The sequence below is a fragment of the Mastomys coucha genome, unplaced genomic scaffold (assembly GCF_008632895.1).
Source record: "Mastomys coucha isolate ucsf_1 unplaced genomic scaffold, UCSF_Mcou_1 pScaffold1, whole genome shotgun sequence".
Classification (NCBI taxonomy): domain Eukaryota; kingdom Metazoa; phylum Chordata; class Mammalia; order Rodentia; family Muridae; genus Mastomys; species Mastomys coucha.
This window is the reverse complement of record NW_022196891.1, coordinates 31,866,457-31,878,333: the sequence shown is the minus strand read 5'-3', so window position 1 is coordinate 31,878,333 and position 11,877 is coordinate 31,866,457. Positions and strand designations below refer to the sequence as shown.

Below are 11,877 nucleotides of genomic sequence, written 5' to 3'. Positions count from 1 at the left end.
GGTGTTCTGCTTCCTCTGTTCCCCTCTCACCTCCTTGGGGCTTTGCTAGGCCTCCCCTGCCCCAGATCCTCACTCACTGTTGTAATGGGTTGGGACTGGCAGAGTCTGCTGAGCGACCATAGCTGAACTCCGATTTCCTGGTTCTACGGGGAGGTGGAAGCGGTCAGCATCTTGGTTTGAGAATGGGAATGACAAGAGAGCGTGCTAAGACAAGTTTAAGTTACCTTTCCTAAACATGGGGAACTTTGAGCTGGTCTCCAGCAGGCTTCACCTGTGCCTCTGCCTTCCCCACACAAAGGTGGAGAAAAAGCTGGAGATGGAGAAAAGGCTCCATCTCTGACAAAGTCAGGTGGGAAGCAGGGCGATGCCTCTGCCTCACCAACAGAGGCTGCTGTGAGCTTCAGAACAGGGATTCTAGGGCCCAGAAGCGCAAATAAAGGGAAGCTGACAGTTATAGCTGACATCACAGCTGGCTCTCTCTCTGGACTGTCCCATGGCCCCTTCCTCCCCTCCCCTTCACATTTATCCTGTCAGTCCTGAGACCCGTCAATATTTTGTTTGGTTTTTTGAGATAGAGTTTTTCTGTATATCCCTAGCTGTCCTGGAACTCACTGTGTAGACCAGGCTAGCCTGGAACTCAGAGATCTGCCTGCCTCTGCCTCCCGAGTGCTGGGACTAAAGGCGCGCGCCACCACTCATAATTTACAGCGTGGGCATCAGGAGTTGTATGTCCTGTTCACTAACCATCTTGGCCCTGCTGGGATCCTTGTGCTTGTGCTTTTACAGGACTGGGGATGAAGGTGTGCTCTTGAGGACTTCTGAGGAAAAGCATCAGGCTCCTCCGCCATGCTCAGCACATGCACAGGCAGGCTATCTGTCGCTCCACAGCTGCTCTACGTCATCACAGTCTTGGATCCTTCCAAAGCACTGACCTCATCCAATTCTTTCTCGCTTTTCTTCTCCACTTGACTGTGGATGGAATTCATACTCAGGCAGGATGCGCCACCAAGCTCTAAGAGTTCCGCAGCGTTGCTTCTCCTGGGAAGAAGCCCCGGGAAGGCGAGGGACCTAGCCGATGGCCTCCTTGTGGTCTTCTTCCTCTCTTTGCTCTGGAGACCCAACCAGGTGTTCTTAGGGGAAGGAGCACGTGAGTAGCCTGAAGGCTAAAAGCTGGTTCTCCCACATTCCAGGGTAAGTGACTGGGTAGAGGGTGTGTCTGCCTCCGGCTGCTTGGAGGAGGTCCCCTGAAGGGCCAGAGAAAATCCTACCCAGAACTCTTGGCTTTCCAGCAGCCCTGACCTAGAGGAAAGGAGACTGATGTTTCGAAGATGAAGAGTGGGTCCTATGGGGGTGGGTAGATTGTGACCTTGGACAAGACCTAGAATCGAAAGGAATCACCTTTCCTTTGAGGTCTGCCTGGCGGCCGGCCGTGTGTCTGTAAATGGGATGAAGAGAGAAGACACGGGTCTTCTATCTTAGATTCAGAAAATGCTGCCGGTTCGTTCATATCGCGCCCTAGGTGTCTCCTTGGTGCAACACAAACCAAACCAGCTGGAGCCGCAAGACATCTAGTGGCTTATCGAGTCCCACGCCCTCCATTCTTTGCTAATTTTATGGTTTTGCTTTTGAGACAATCTACTGTAGCCTAAGATAGCCCCGAACTCCATATGTAGCGGAGGCTGACCCTGAGCGCTGGAATTCCAGATGCATGCCACCATGCATATCTTTTGCTAGGCAATAATTGCTCTACCAGCTGTACTCCCACATTCCAGGGTAAGTGACTGGGAATCCTCACTTACTACATCCTCATCCCTGCCCCTTTAAAAATTCACTGAGTGGGATGGTTGTAGCCAGAGGCTCTGCAGGTAGGGCAAAGGTACCAGCAACAGCCTGTCACTTTCCAAATTCGGTAGCCTGAACAAACCACCAACGAAGACAACTATACATCATTTCTTCTCTTCATAAGTCCACTGTAGCTGTCTTCAGACACACCAGAAGAGGGCGTCAGATCTCATTACGGATGGTTGTGAGCCACCATGTGGTTGCTGGGATTTGAACTCAGAACCTTCAGAAGAGCATTCAGTGCTCTTACCCGATGAACCATCTCACCAGCCCTTCCTCTTTCTTTCTTTTTCTCTCTCTCCCCCTCTCTCTTTCTTTCTTTCTTTCTTTCTCTCCCTCTTTCTTTCTCTCCCTCTTTTTTTCTTTCTTTGTTTCTTTCTTTTGAAGGGGTCTCGCTACTATGTAGCCCTTGATAGCTTAGAACTCACTATGTAGTCCAGGCTTGGCCTTCAGCTCACAGAGATTCACTTGCCTTAGGAGTTCAAGAATTAAAGAAATAAATGCACCACCACCCATGTCCAACAGTGCTTTTTAATATTTACAAAATCATGTTTACAGCCAGGCATGGTGGTGCATGCCTTTAAGATATATATGTACATATATATCTTTTGTTTGTTTAGTGTGTGTATATGTGTGTACACTTACACATGAAAGTCAGAGGCCCACATTACGGGAGTCAGTTTTCTCCCTTTATCATGTATGGAACACAGATCTTCAGGGTTAGCAGCAGGCACCCTTACCCAGTAAGCCCCACATTGCTTACTGGACGTTTTTGGATGAAGGTCGTTATGTTAAAAGGTTTTTGGTGTTGGTCTGGGTAGTTACCCTTTAACCCATCTCTAGGGCCGATCTCTTGAGTTTGAGTTGTAGCTAGACAATGTCTGGAAAACAAACAGAGTCCTGGGAATAGAACCCATTTGTAGAGTGCTTGACTTAAGAAGCTCTGGGTTCAATTTCCAGCACCTCCAGGGGTGGAGGGGATTTTGTTTTATATTCTTAGTTTTTTGAGACAAGAGTTTTTTCTGTGTAGCCCTGGCTATCCTGGAACTCGTTCTGTAGACCAGGCTGGCCTCCAACTCAGAAATCTTCTGCCTCTACCTCCAGAGTGCTGGGATTAAAGAAGTGCGCTTCCTTCCCCCCCCTCCACACCTCCTCTCCCAATCCGGGGTATGTTTTTGTTTTTTAAGTGCCTGGTAAACAGTAAATTAATATACATATCCTGCTTGTCTTTGTAACAACGCAAATGCTGGGCTTCGGACCACTAGAGGGCAGCAGGCAGATGCTAATGGACTGGGCGGAGAGAAGGGTAATCGGGAGCAGAGCAGACTTGAGGATAAACCACACAGCACCTCCAGCCGACCCTAGACGAGGAGAGTGCCACAGGCACCAGGGAAGACTTTCGAAGTAGTAGTGCTCATCTCTACCGCAGTAGCAACCATCGAGTTTGGGTGGGCTCCAGACAGGCCCCAAAGTGTCAGCAAATAGTCTCTGTAGCTGGCTAGACGATCAGACCCAAACCACCATTGGACCGTGGACGTTGCCCAGTGTATTGCCTAGTCTCTTTCAGAATCCCAGGTTCTGGGTGTTGTGGAGAAAACCCCTTAGCCTGTAACTTTTACTAGGACCTTTTTGTCTCCAGACCTCTAGACAGTTAGAAGCATCAGTCTTGATCCAACCACCGGTTCAGATTCCTTATCTTGCTTTCTCCACCCTAGTTCAGCCCCGGCCTGGCCCCCAGGAAGAATTTCCCGGGCCAGAGGGCAGCCTAAGGCACAGATGCCCACCCCAGCAATGTTCCCGCCACCTGCCCAGTCCAGTACCCTGGGCCCAACCCCAGAGGGTGCGGAATGACAGATTCTGACAATCATTAAACCAGCCAGGCCTGATTTCCCAGCACCGCCTGCTAGGATCTGGGCCAAGTGGCATGGAATATGCAAATCACTTGGGACCCGGAGCCCAGTCTGAAGGCCAGGAAATCCCCTGCATCCAATGAGCCGCCAGCTCAGGTTACAACCAGGGACGCACACACCAAAGACCTGGCGGGGAGGAGCAACCGATTTGCTCTATTTAGAGCGGGTGGGGGCAGCGCTCTGGCCACACTCATCACTGCTACCTGGCGGAGCCTTCGACTGCTTAGATTTCTTCCCTTCCTGTGGCCTCAGAAGCCTGCTCACCTGCCTGCCACACCGAACCCTGACACTCGGTAGGGTCACATTCCCTAACTCTGGCCCCGGGAACCGTCCAATGGATTTACAGTTCTGAACTTAATCACTCTAGCTTGGAGGTTCCTAGCTGGAGTGTTGGGATCTACTATGGGGTATTTTGGGTCTGGTCAGAGACCAGATCGGTGTCTTGGAGGGACAGGGTGGTTTCTTTGGTTCAAGAGCCCAGGTGATTTGATGAGGGAGCCCCAGAAGAATTTGTTTCATGGTTCCAACCGCTTTGAGATTTGTTTTTATTTTTCCGGGCGGAATTTCCCAGTTTAGCGTCAGCTGGCCTGACCCTTCTAGGCTCAAGAGAGCATCCAGCCTCAGCTTCCCCAAGTAGCTGGTTCTCGGTGGTGATGTGGGGAGAGTGTTGAAGGGAGACCGTCTACAGCAACACCGAACTTCCTGCCTCTTGGCTGTTGCTGCCCAGGCTTTCCCAGACAGGAATGGATGTGTACCCTGACCTGCACCCTCACCACCTTGTCTTCTCTTCCCAGGGGGCCTCATGGCTGCCACCTGTGAGATCAGCAACGTTTTCAGTAACTACTTCAACGCCATGTACAGTTCAGAAGACCCCACCCTCGCTCCTGCTCCTCCGACTGTCTTTGGGACTGAAGACTTGGCGTTGACCCTGAACAACCAACAGATGTCACTGGAAGGTCCAGGTGAGTGCTGGGCAAAATCTTTCTAGACAGGACGCCAGTCTGAGAGGCAGGGAGAAAGGGTATCCCAGGGCTAGGAGCCGGGGAGAATTTATTCATTCATCATGTATTTGAGTAGCCCTGAGGAAGGAACTCAAACAAGACCTTATTCATGCTAGATTGTGTTCCTAGCTCCTGAGAAGACTGAAGTGGCTGGGACTAGAGGGACCGTGGTGGCAGATTAAGGGAGGACGAACTGAGACTAGCCATGTTGTGATTGTGAATGTTTATCTGCCCCCCTTCCCAACCCCCCCGCGGGTTGTGTAGGACCTCAGACAAGATACCCCAGGGACAGGACTGATCCTCTGGCTGTACTCCACCCTGCAGAGAAGGCAAGCTGGACAGGAGAGCGACCCCAGTTCTGGTCGAAGACCCAGGTACTGGAGTGGATCAGCTACCAAGTGGAGAAGAACAAGTACGACGCCAGCTCCATAGACTTCTCCCGCTGCGACATGGACGGAGCCACCCTCTGCAGCTGCGCACTAGAGGAGCTGCGTCTGGTCTTTGGGCCGCTGGGAGACCAACTCTATGCCCAGCTCCGGGATCTCAGTAAGTCTAGGCCGGGGAGTCACGGGGCCTAGAGAGTGAACGGGGAGGATGGGACTCAGGCAGGAGGGTGCAGCCGTGGAGCCCCTGCCTTGCCGGAACGATGGTCGGTGACCCCCTTCCTCCCTGCTTCTGCCAGCGTCCAGCACTTCTGATGAACTCAGCTGGATCATCGAGCTGCTAGAGAAGGACGGCATGGCCTTCCAAGATAGCCTAGGAGACTCGGGCCCCTTTGGTGAGTCCCCGTTTTCTCCCTTTCCCTCCCTAGCTTGTCCCATCTGCAATTCTTCCAGAGTACTAAAGATATTCTCTCCCAACTTGAAAATAATCCCACAGTCCTTTCTGTGGCCCCTAGTGGGGTCGTGCCTGTCCTTGCTGGTCTCCTGGGCCTCGCTGAGCTCTAACTTCTTTTCTCAGATCAGGGAAGCCCCTTTGCCCAGGAACTCCTGGATGATGGCCGCCAGGCCAGCCCCTACTACGGCAGCACCTACGGCCCTGGAGCGCCCTCCCCCGGTAGCTCTGATGTCTCCCTTGCAGGTAAGGGTGCTGCTCTTGCCACAGTCTCCCTTCTCCAAATGCCCCAGCGTACATCCAGTTCTTAGAACGAGTACCTGAAGTCTGTAGGCAACGCCTGGGTAGGCTGGCCCCGGCATTCAAGCTGTGTTCTTCACCCCTAGGGACCGCTACTCCCCAGAGTTCCCACTCCTCTGACTCCGGTGGAAGTGATGTGGACTTCGATCTCAACGAGAGCAAGGTCTTCCCTAGAAGTGAGTTGGGGACTGTTCTTGGGGGTCCTGTCCGCGGTGCGCGGTGTCCAGCCACTCCCTTCTACCCTCCCCTCTGCTCTACAGCGGTGGTTTCTGTAGCAAGGCTCAGGGTGTGCGGTTGACACCCTGCCCTCACCTTCTCTTGACCTTACAACCCCTTCCCATAGTTGGCTTTCCTGACTATAAGAAGGGGGAACCCAAGCACGGGAAGAGGAAACGTGGGCGTCCCCGAAAGCTGAGCAAGGAATACTGGGACTGCCTGGAGGGCAAGAAGAGCAAGCACGGTAAGTTCTTAGGGGCTGCCAGGCCTGTGGGCGGAGGGACACTATTCCTTCAGCCTCCGCTGGCCTCTCACGGCCGCTGGAACTTGATTGCATTGTTACCTTTGTGAACAGTTGACGGGCTCCATGGTATTCATTACCACCCCTTTGCCGAGGCCTGCTTGGACTTAGAGAAGAGGGAAACTGAGGGTCCTAGGGGAGGCCATGGAGAGATCCCAGATTTCCCACACTCCTCCTCTTTAACTATCCATATACTTGGCCCCTATCTTGCCTGATGGAACTTTCCGATGGGTCAGAGCCAGGTAGGCTGGGGTGGCTGGGACTCCAGGCATAGGCTGCTGAAGGAGCTTCAGGCTTTGTGTGCTCCAGCTGCTCTGAACCACCTGGAGGTCACCCCAAAGGTCTTGCCTGCTGCCTCTTCCATACACACAGACCTGCACGTATGCACTCATGGCCTGCTTTCGTTCTTGTCCTGAGGGGACTGTTAAATCCGGGAAGCTGTTTCTTGATCCTCCAGGCCATAGCTAGCTCTCTGACCCCATGTGCGCCAAGTTCTCACCACCTTTGGTCCCCACGGATCCATGAGCCCCTCGCAAGGAAGCATGTCTCTGTCACTGTCCATCTTAACCAGATGTTTGATCCTTATCTGCTGAGAGAATCTCTGTGCAGTCTGCCTAGCGCACTGCATTTTGGGGCAAGAAAGGAAGCAGCCACTATTAGCGATCATGAAGAGGACCTTGTATATATTCTTATGCTTTGGCTCTGTCTTAGCATCGCTGGGATAGGTGAGGCCCATGGCCTGGAGGAGAGGGGCACTCCAAACTGATAACTGAGGAAATCTTCCCCTTGTAGCCCCCAGAGGTACTCACCTGTGGGAGTTCATCCGGGACATCCTTATCCACCCTGAGCTCAACGAAGGCCTCATGAAGTGGGAGAACCGGCATGAGGGCGTGTTCAAGTTTCTTCGCTCAGAGGCCGTGGCCCAACTATGGGGCCAAAAGAAAAAGAACAGTAATATGACCTACGAGAAGCTGAGCCGGGCCATGAGGTGAGTGTGAGCTGTCGGGACCTCTGTTTGAACTCTACTGCCTTCTGCTAGGTTTCACAGGACAGGCCTGAGGCCCGTAGGGAGAGGATGAGGATGGCGTTGTGGCCTATGTAGTTGGTTACATGACGCATGAAGAAAGCACTAGGCAGACATTGTGAGCACACTTAGCTTTAGCTTGCATTTCTGTGTTTCCTGCAGACTTGTTCTAAGAAAGACACTCAATGAGAGAAAGAATAGAGATTTACAGCTCAGCTCCCTTGTCTCTGGGCCACAGTTTCTTCCCGTGGGCCACAAGGGTGGACTAGCTCAGCATCATTAGCATCCCCTCTGTCCCTCTGTTCATGGGCCTTTATGAAAAGCCTCAGGACATAGCCAGAAGGCACAGAGAAGTTAGCGGCAGAAGCAGGTGCTCTGGCCATAATTACAGATCAGCGTGGCCACAACAGGTGAGATTAAGGAAAACTCAGGCAGTGAGATCAGGCTCAGAACAGTGGGGCTGGGAACCAGTGGGAACCTCAGTCCACCTCTGACCACCTCCTTCCCACGCAGGTACTACTACAAACGGGAGATCCTGGAACGGGTGGATGGCCGGCGGCTTGTCTACAAGTTTGGCAAGAACTCCAGTGGCTGGAAGGAAGAAGAGATTGGAGAGAGTCGGAATTAAGGGTCGGGGCTGGACCCAGGACCTGACTCAGGCATGAACTCCAGAACTGAATCCTTCACTGAAGGACAGGCGGGCCTGAAGACCCCCTTAATGTGGATGTGTTCCCTGTGCTGTGGTAGAGAGGAAAAACCTGTTGGGTGTGACCTCTGCAGTATCCTGAAGTGCAGCCAGCCGTTGGCCTCTCCTTGCCCTCTTGGAATTACAAGTTCCGGGGTTTGAACCAACTTGTGCGCTAACTCTCCAGCTGTGGATCCAGTTCCTTCCAGTCCCAACATTGACTGCAAATGAGACCCACCTGCAGATGCCTGTGCTCAGCCTACAAGGCTGGGGAGACTGTGGGAGGAGGCTGCAGGGACGGAGGGGACAGGATTGTGTCCTTCAGTACTTCCTGGACTGGCTTCCACCTCTCTGCTTAGTACTCAGGCTCCACAGATGGGGGTCAGAACATCCCTAATTTATGTGCTATAAGTATTCCTGATGTGTATATAGAGAGCTATTTTTTCTAAAGCATTTTCCCCTCCCTGCTCTTCTCCACTGAGTGCTGGTGGCCAGACTGATCGTTATAGGACCTCTAACTGGACCAACGAGAAGTGGGGTGATGCCGGAGCACCCGGAAGAGGGGACTCCTGGACCCTCTTTCCTGTGAATGGAGGCTGAAACCTCCAATAAAGGGCCTTCTAGGCTTTTTCTAACCTTGGTCTGAGCTATCTGTGTACTGAGATTTGGGGCTCTGGGTTGGATAAAGCATGAAGACAAGAGGGAGAAGTAAACATGTAGAAAGATGTGGTGGTGGTGGGGGGTGGACTTCTGCAACTGGAGGGTCGGCAGGAGGTCAAGAAAAGAGAAAAAAATAGGTGTAGGCAGCTAACAACTGAAGAAGGACCCATGGCTTCATACAATCGAGGACTTGAGCTTAGAAACAGGACCAGGGCTGTCCAGTTGCCACCAACCATGTGCTCGGTGACCTTGGCCAAATCCATCTTCTTCAGGGCTGCTTCCTCTTGTACAACAAGAGTTTAGATCTGATGTCCTCCAAGAAGTCTAGAGTTGCAAGTCCCGCCTTGTCAATAGATGCTTTTGCACTCTGGCCAATTTGGCTGCACGCTAAAGATCTGTAACCTGAATCCTAGTGTCATGACTGACGTGAAAGCACAGATAGGATCTTGTAATGGGAGGGGAGGGGGCAAAACAAAAATGGAGATGAGTGCTCAGGAGGGCGAGTGGGAGCTGCCGATGGTTGACAGCCAAGTCCTCGGCCAGGCTCCTCTCTACCTCGCCTCATGCCATCCTCTCCCAAGAAGAGAGATTGTCCCAGTGTGGATGCAGAGTGAGAGCCCATAGGTGTTCCATAGAGCTGAAGGGCCCTGTCCCTTACCCTGTGCTTGGGAGCTTCTAACCTGGTTTTTGGTTGTTCTTATTTGGAAACAGGGAGACAGGGTTTCACAGTATAGATCAGACTGGCCTGGAGCTTAGAAACCCCATGATCTTGTCTGCATCTGTACCTCCACACCCCCAGTACTGGGATGAAAGGCCTGCATAATATCACCTGGATCTCTCTGCCTCTCTCCCTCTCCTATATAATTTTTTTTCTTTAACATTTAAAGAAAGTAAATTTTATTGGATATTTTCAAAAAGAAAAATCTTTGAAGAAAATACTTTCCTTTTTTTTTTTTTTTTCCCCGAGACAGGGTTTCTCTGTGTAGTCCTGGCTGTCCTGGAACTCACTCTATCTTTCTTTCTTTTTTTTAAAGATTTATTTATTATTATACATAAGTACACTGTAGCTGTCTTCAAACACATCAGAAGAGGGCGTCAGACCTCATTATGGGTGGTTGTGAGCCACCATGTGGTTGCTGGGATTTGAACTCAGGACCTTCGGAAGAGCAGTCGGTGCTCTTACTCACTGAGCCATCTCACCAGCCCGGAACTCACTCTATAAACCAGGCTGGCCTCGAACTCAGAAATCCGCCTGCCTCTGCCTCCCAAGTGCTGGGATTAAAGGCGTGCGCCACCACTGCCCGGCTAAGAAAATACTTTCAAACGTTGAGGTCCTAAGTCATGTGGCTGCCGTGGCAGCACATGCCTCAGAAGGTGGATCTCCGAGTTCTAGGCTACCTTGGTCTACAGAGTAAGTTCCAGGAAAGCCCTAATTTCTTCAGAGTTTGTGCCATGCTGCTTGTGTCTGAGGATGAGATCTGAACTGTCCTCAGTCCGAGCCATGCTGCTGTCAGTCTGCCCCGTGAGTGAAGTGCAGTGGGGTGGCCATGGCAGTTAACTTGCCTGTAACTCTTAACACTTGGGAAGAAGCAGGATTGCTATGAGTTTAGTTGGTTGGTTGGTTGGTTTCGTTTGGTTTGGTTTGGTTTGGTTTTTCTAGGCTGGGTTTCTTTGTGGAGCCCTGGCTGTCCTGGAACTCACTCTAGACCAGGCTGGCCTCGAACTCACAGAGATCCAGCTGCTCCTCCCTCCTGAGTACTGGAATTAAAGGGGTGTGTACCATCACCATCCTACCCCCAGTGTGTGTGGCCACTTAGGCCTGGAAGCTCCCCTTGGTCAAACAATGACCTCATTTGTATGTGTTGTACACTGATAGTTTCTCTACAGAGCTGTCTCTCTCTGGAGTCCGGAACTCCCTCTGGAGTCCGTCTGTCCTTAAAGAGGAAACCAGGTGGATGTCCGTGAGTTTGAGGCCAGCCTGGTCTACAAAGTGAATTCCTGGACAGCCATACAGTTAGAGTTGTTAAATCAATGAGTGAGAGAGAGAGACAGAGGAAGAGGGAGACAGACAGGAAGAGAGAGCCAGAGAGAGAAAAGGCAGAGGAAGAGAGGGAGAGAAAGAGAAGCACTTCCCTCTGGAGGTCCCCTAATCAAAAGCAGGGGTTTGAGACGAGGGCTCTGAGGTGAGTCTCACCCATGAGGCCTGTGTGGAGCTAGAGGGCTGAAAAGCCTGCCAAAGCTCTAACACTTCCAAAGAGCTGTACTCGAGGCCTGAGCAGACCTTTGGCCTGCCCACCTCAGTTTATGAGGTGCATCTCTAAATCCCACTATCACTAGAGGATGGATCTATCCCATCCTCTCTGAAAAGACCAGGTGTTCCATTGCACTGATGGGAGCCGGGAGCCAAAGCTGGCCCAAGGTCACTGGTCAGGTGACATCAGGGACCAGAAACCCAGCATTCCGGCCCGGGCCCGGGGCAGAGTCCTCAGGGGCAACCTTTTACGATATAGTTTCACTCTATAACCAAGCTGGTCTTGAACTCTATCCAGGTTGTAGCCCATGTGTCTTGAACTAGCATTGATCCTCCTGCCTCAGCCTCCCAAGTTCTCAAAAAAGCCTCTTTGGCATTTGTGGTTGTTTGTTTTGCATTTATCTTTTTTTTTTCTTTTGTTTTTTTCGAGTAGCCCTGGCTGTCCTGGAACTCACTCTGTAGACCAGGCTGGCCTCGAACTCAGAAATCCACCTGTCTCTGCCTCCCAAACGCTGGGATTAAAGGCGTGTGCTACCACCGCCCAGCTGCATTTATCTTTTTGAGAAAGGATCTCACTTTGTAGACCACACAGACTAAACAACCCAGTTCAATATGAAGCCTTGGATGGCCTCAAACTTTCTTGCTTTAGTCTCTAAAAAGCTATCATGCCCAGCCTCCAGGGGACATGGCTTACTCACAACATTCACCTCTATAGTTCTCTCTCCTGTCTATCCAGACCCTAAGCTGGCATTTCTCAGTTCTTTGTGGAAGGCAGAAAACTTATCCCGAGTCTCACCAGCCCAGGTCCTCTATCCAGTCCTCTGCCACCTGCCCTGGGTCCCCTAGGGTGTGC

The 11,877-nt window shown here is 51.7% G+C and overlaps 1 protein-coding gene across 3 annotated transcripts; it reads left to right on the top strand.

Moving 5' to 3' along the window:
- The first annotated feature begins 907 nt into the window (after positions 1–907).
- On the top strand, positions 908–8,753 carry Elf3 (E74 like ETS transcription factor 3). 3 transcript variants are annotated; one of them, XM_031341522.1, is made up of 9 exons: positions 908–1,191; positions 4,547–4,714; positions 5,018–5,299; positions 5,436–5,531; positions 5,714–5,833; positions 5,974–6,063; positions 6,231–6,347; positions 7,197–7,392; positions 7,942–8,753. In XM_031341522.1, the coding sequence occupies exons 2-9, from the start codon at positions 4,555–4,557 to the stop codon at positions 8,054–8,056; spliced, it is 1,176 nt and encodes a 391-aa protein (XP_031197382.1). In that variant the 5' UTR covers positions 908–1,191; positions 4,547–4,554; the 3' UTR covers positions 8,057–8,753. The 3 variants fall into 3 exon arrangements, with proteins under 3 accessions (XP_031197382.1, XP_031197389.1, XP_031197375.1); XM_031341529.1 differs by lacking the exon at positions 908–1,191 and adding an exon at positions 3,930–4,045 and having other exon boundaries at positions 5,078–5,299; XM_031341515.1 differs by lacking the exon at positions 908–1,191 and adding an exon at positions 3,930–4,045.
- Positions 8,754–11,877: the final 3,124 nt, after the last annotated feature.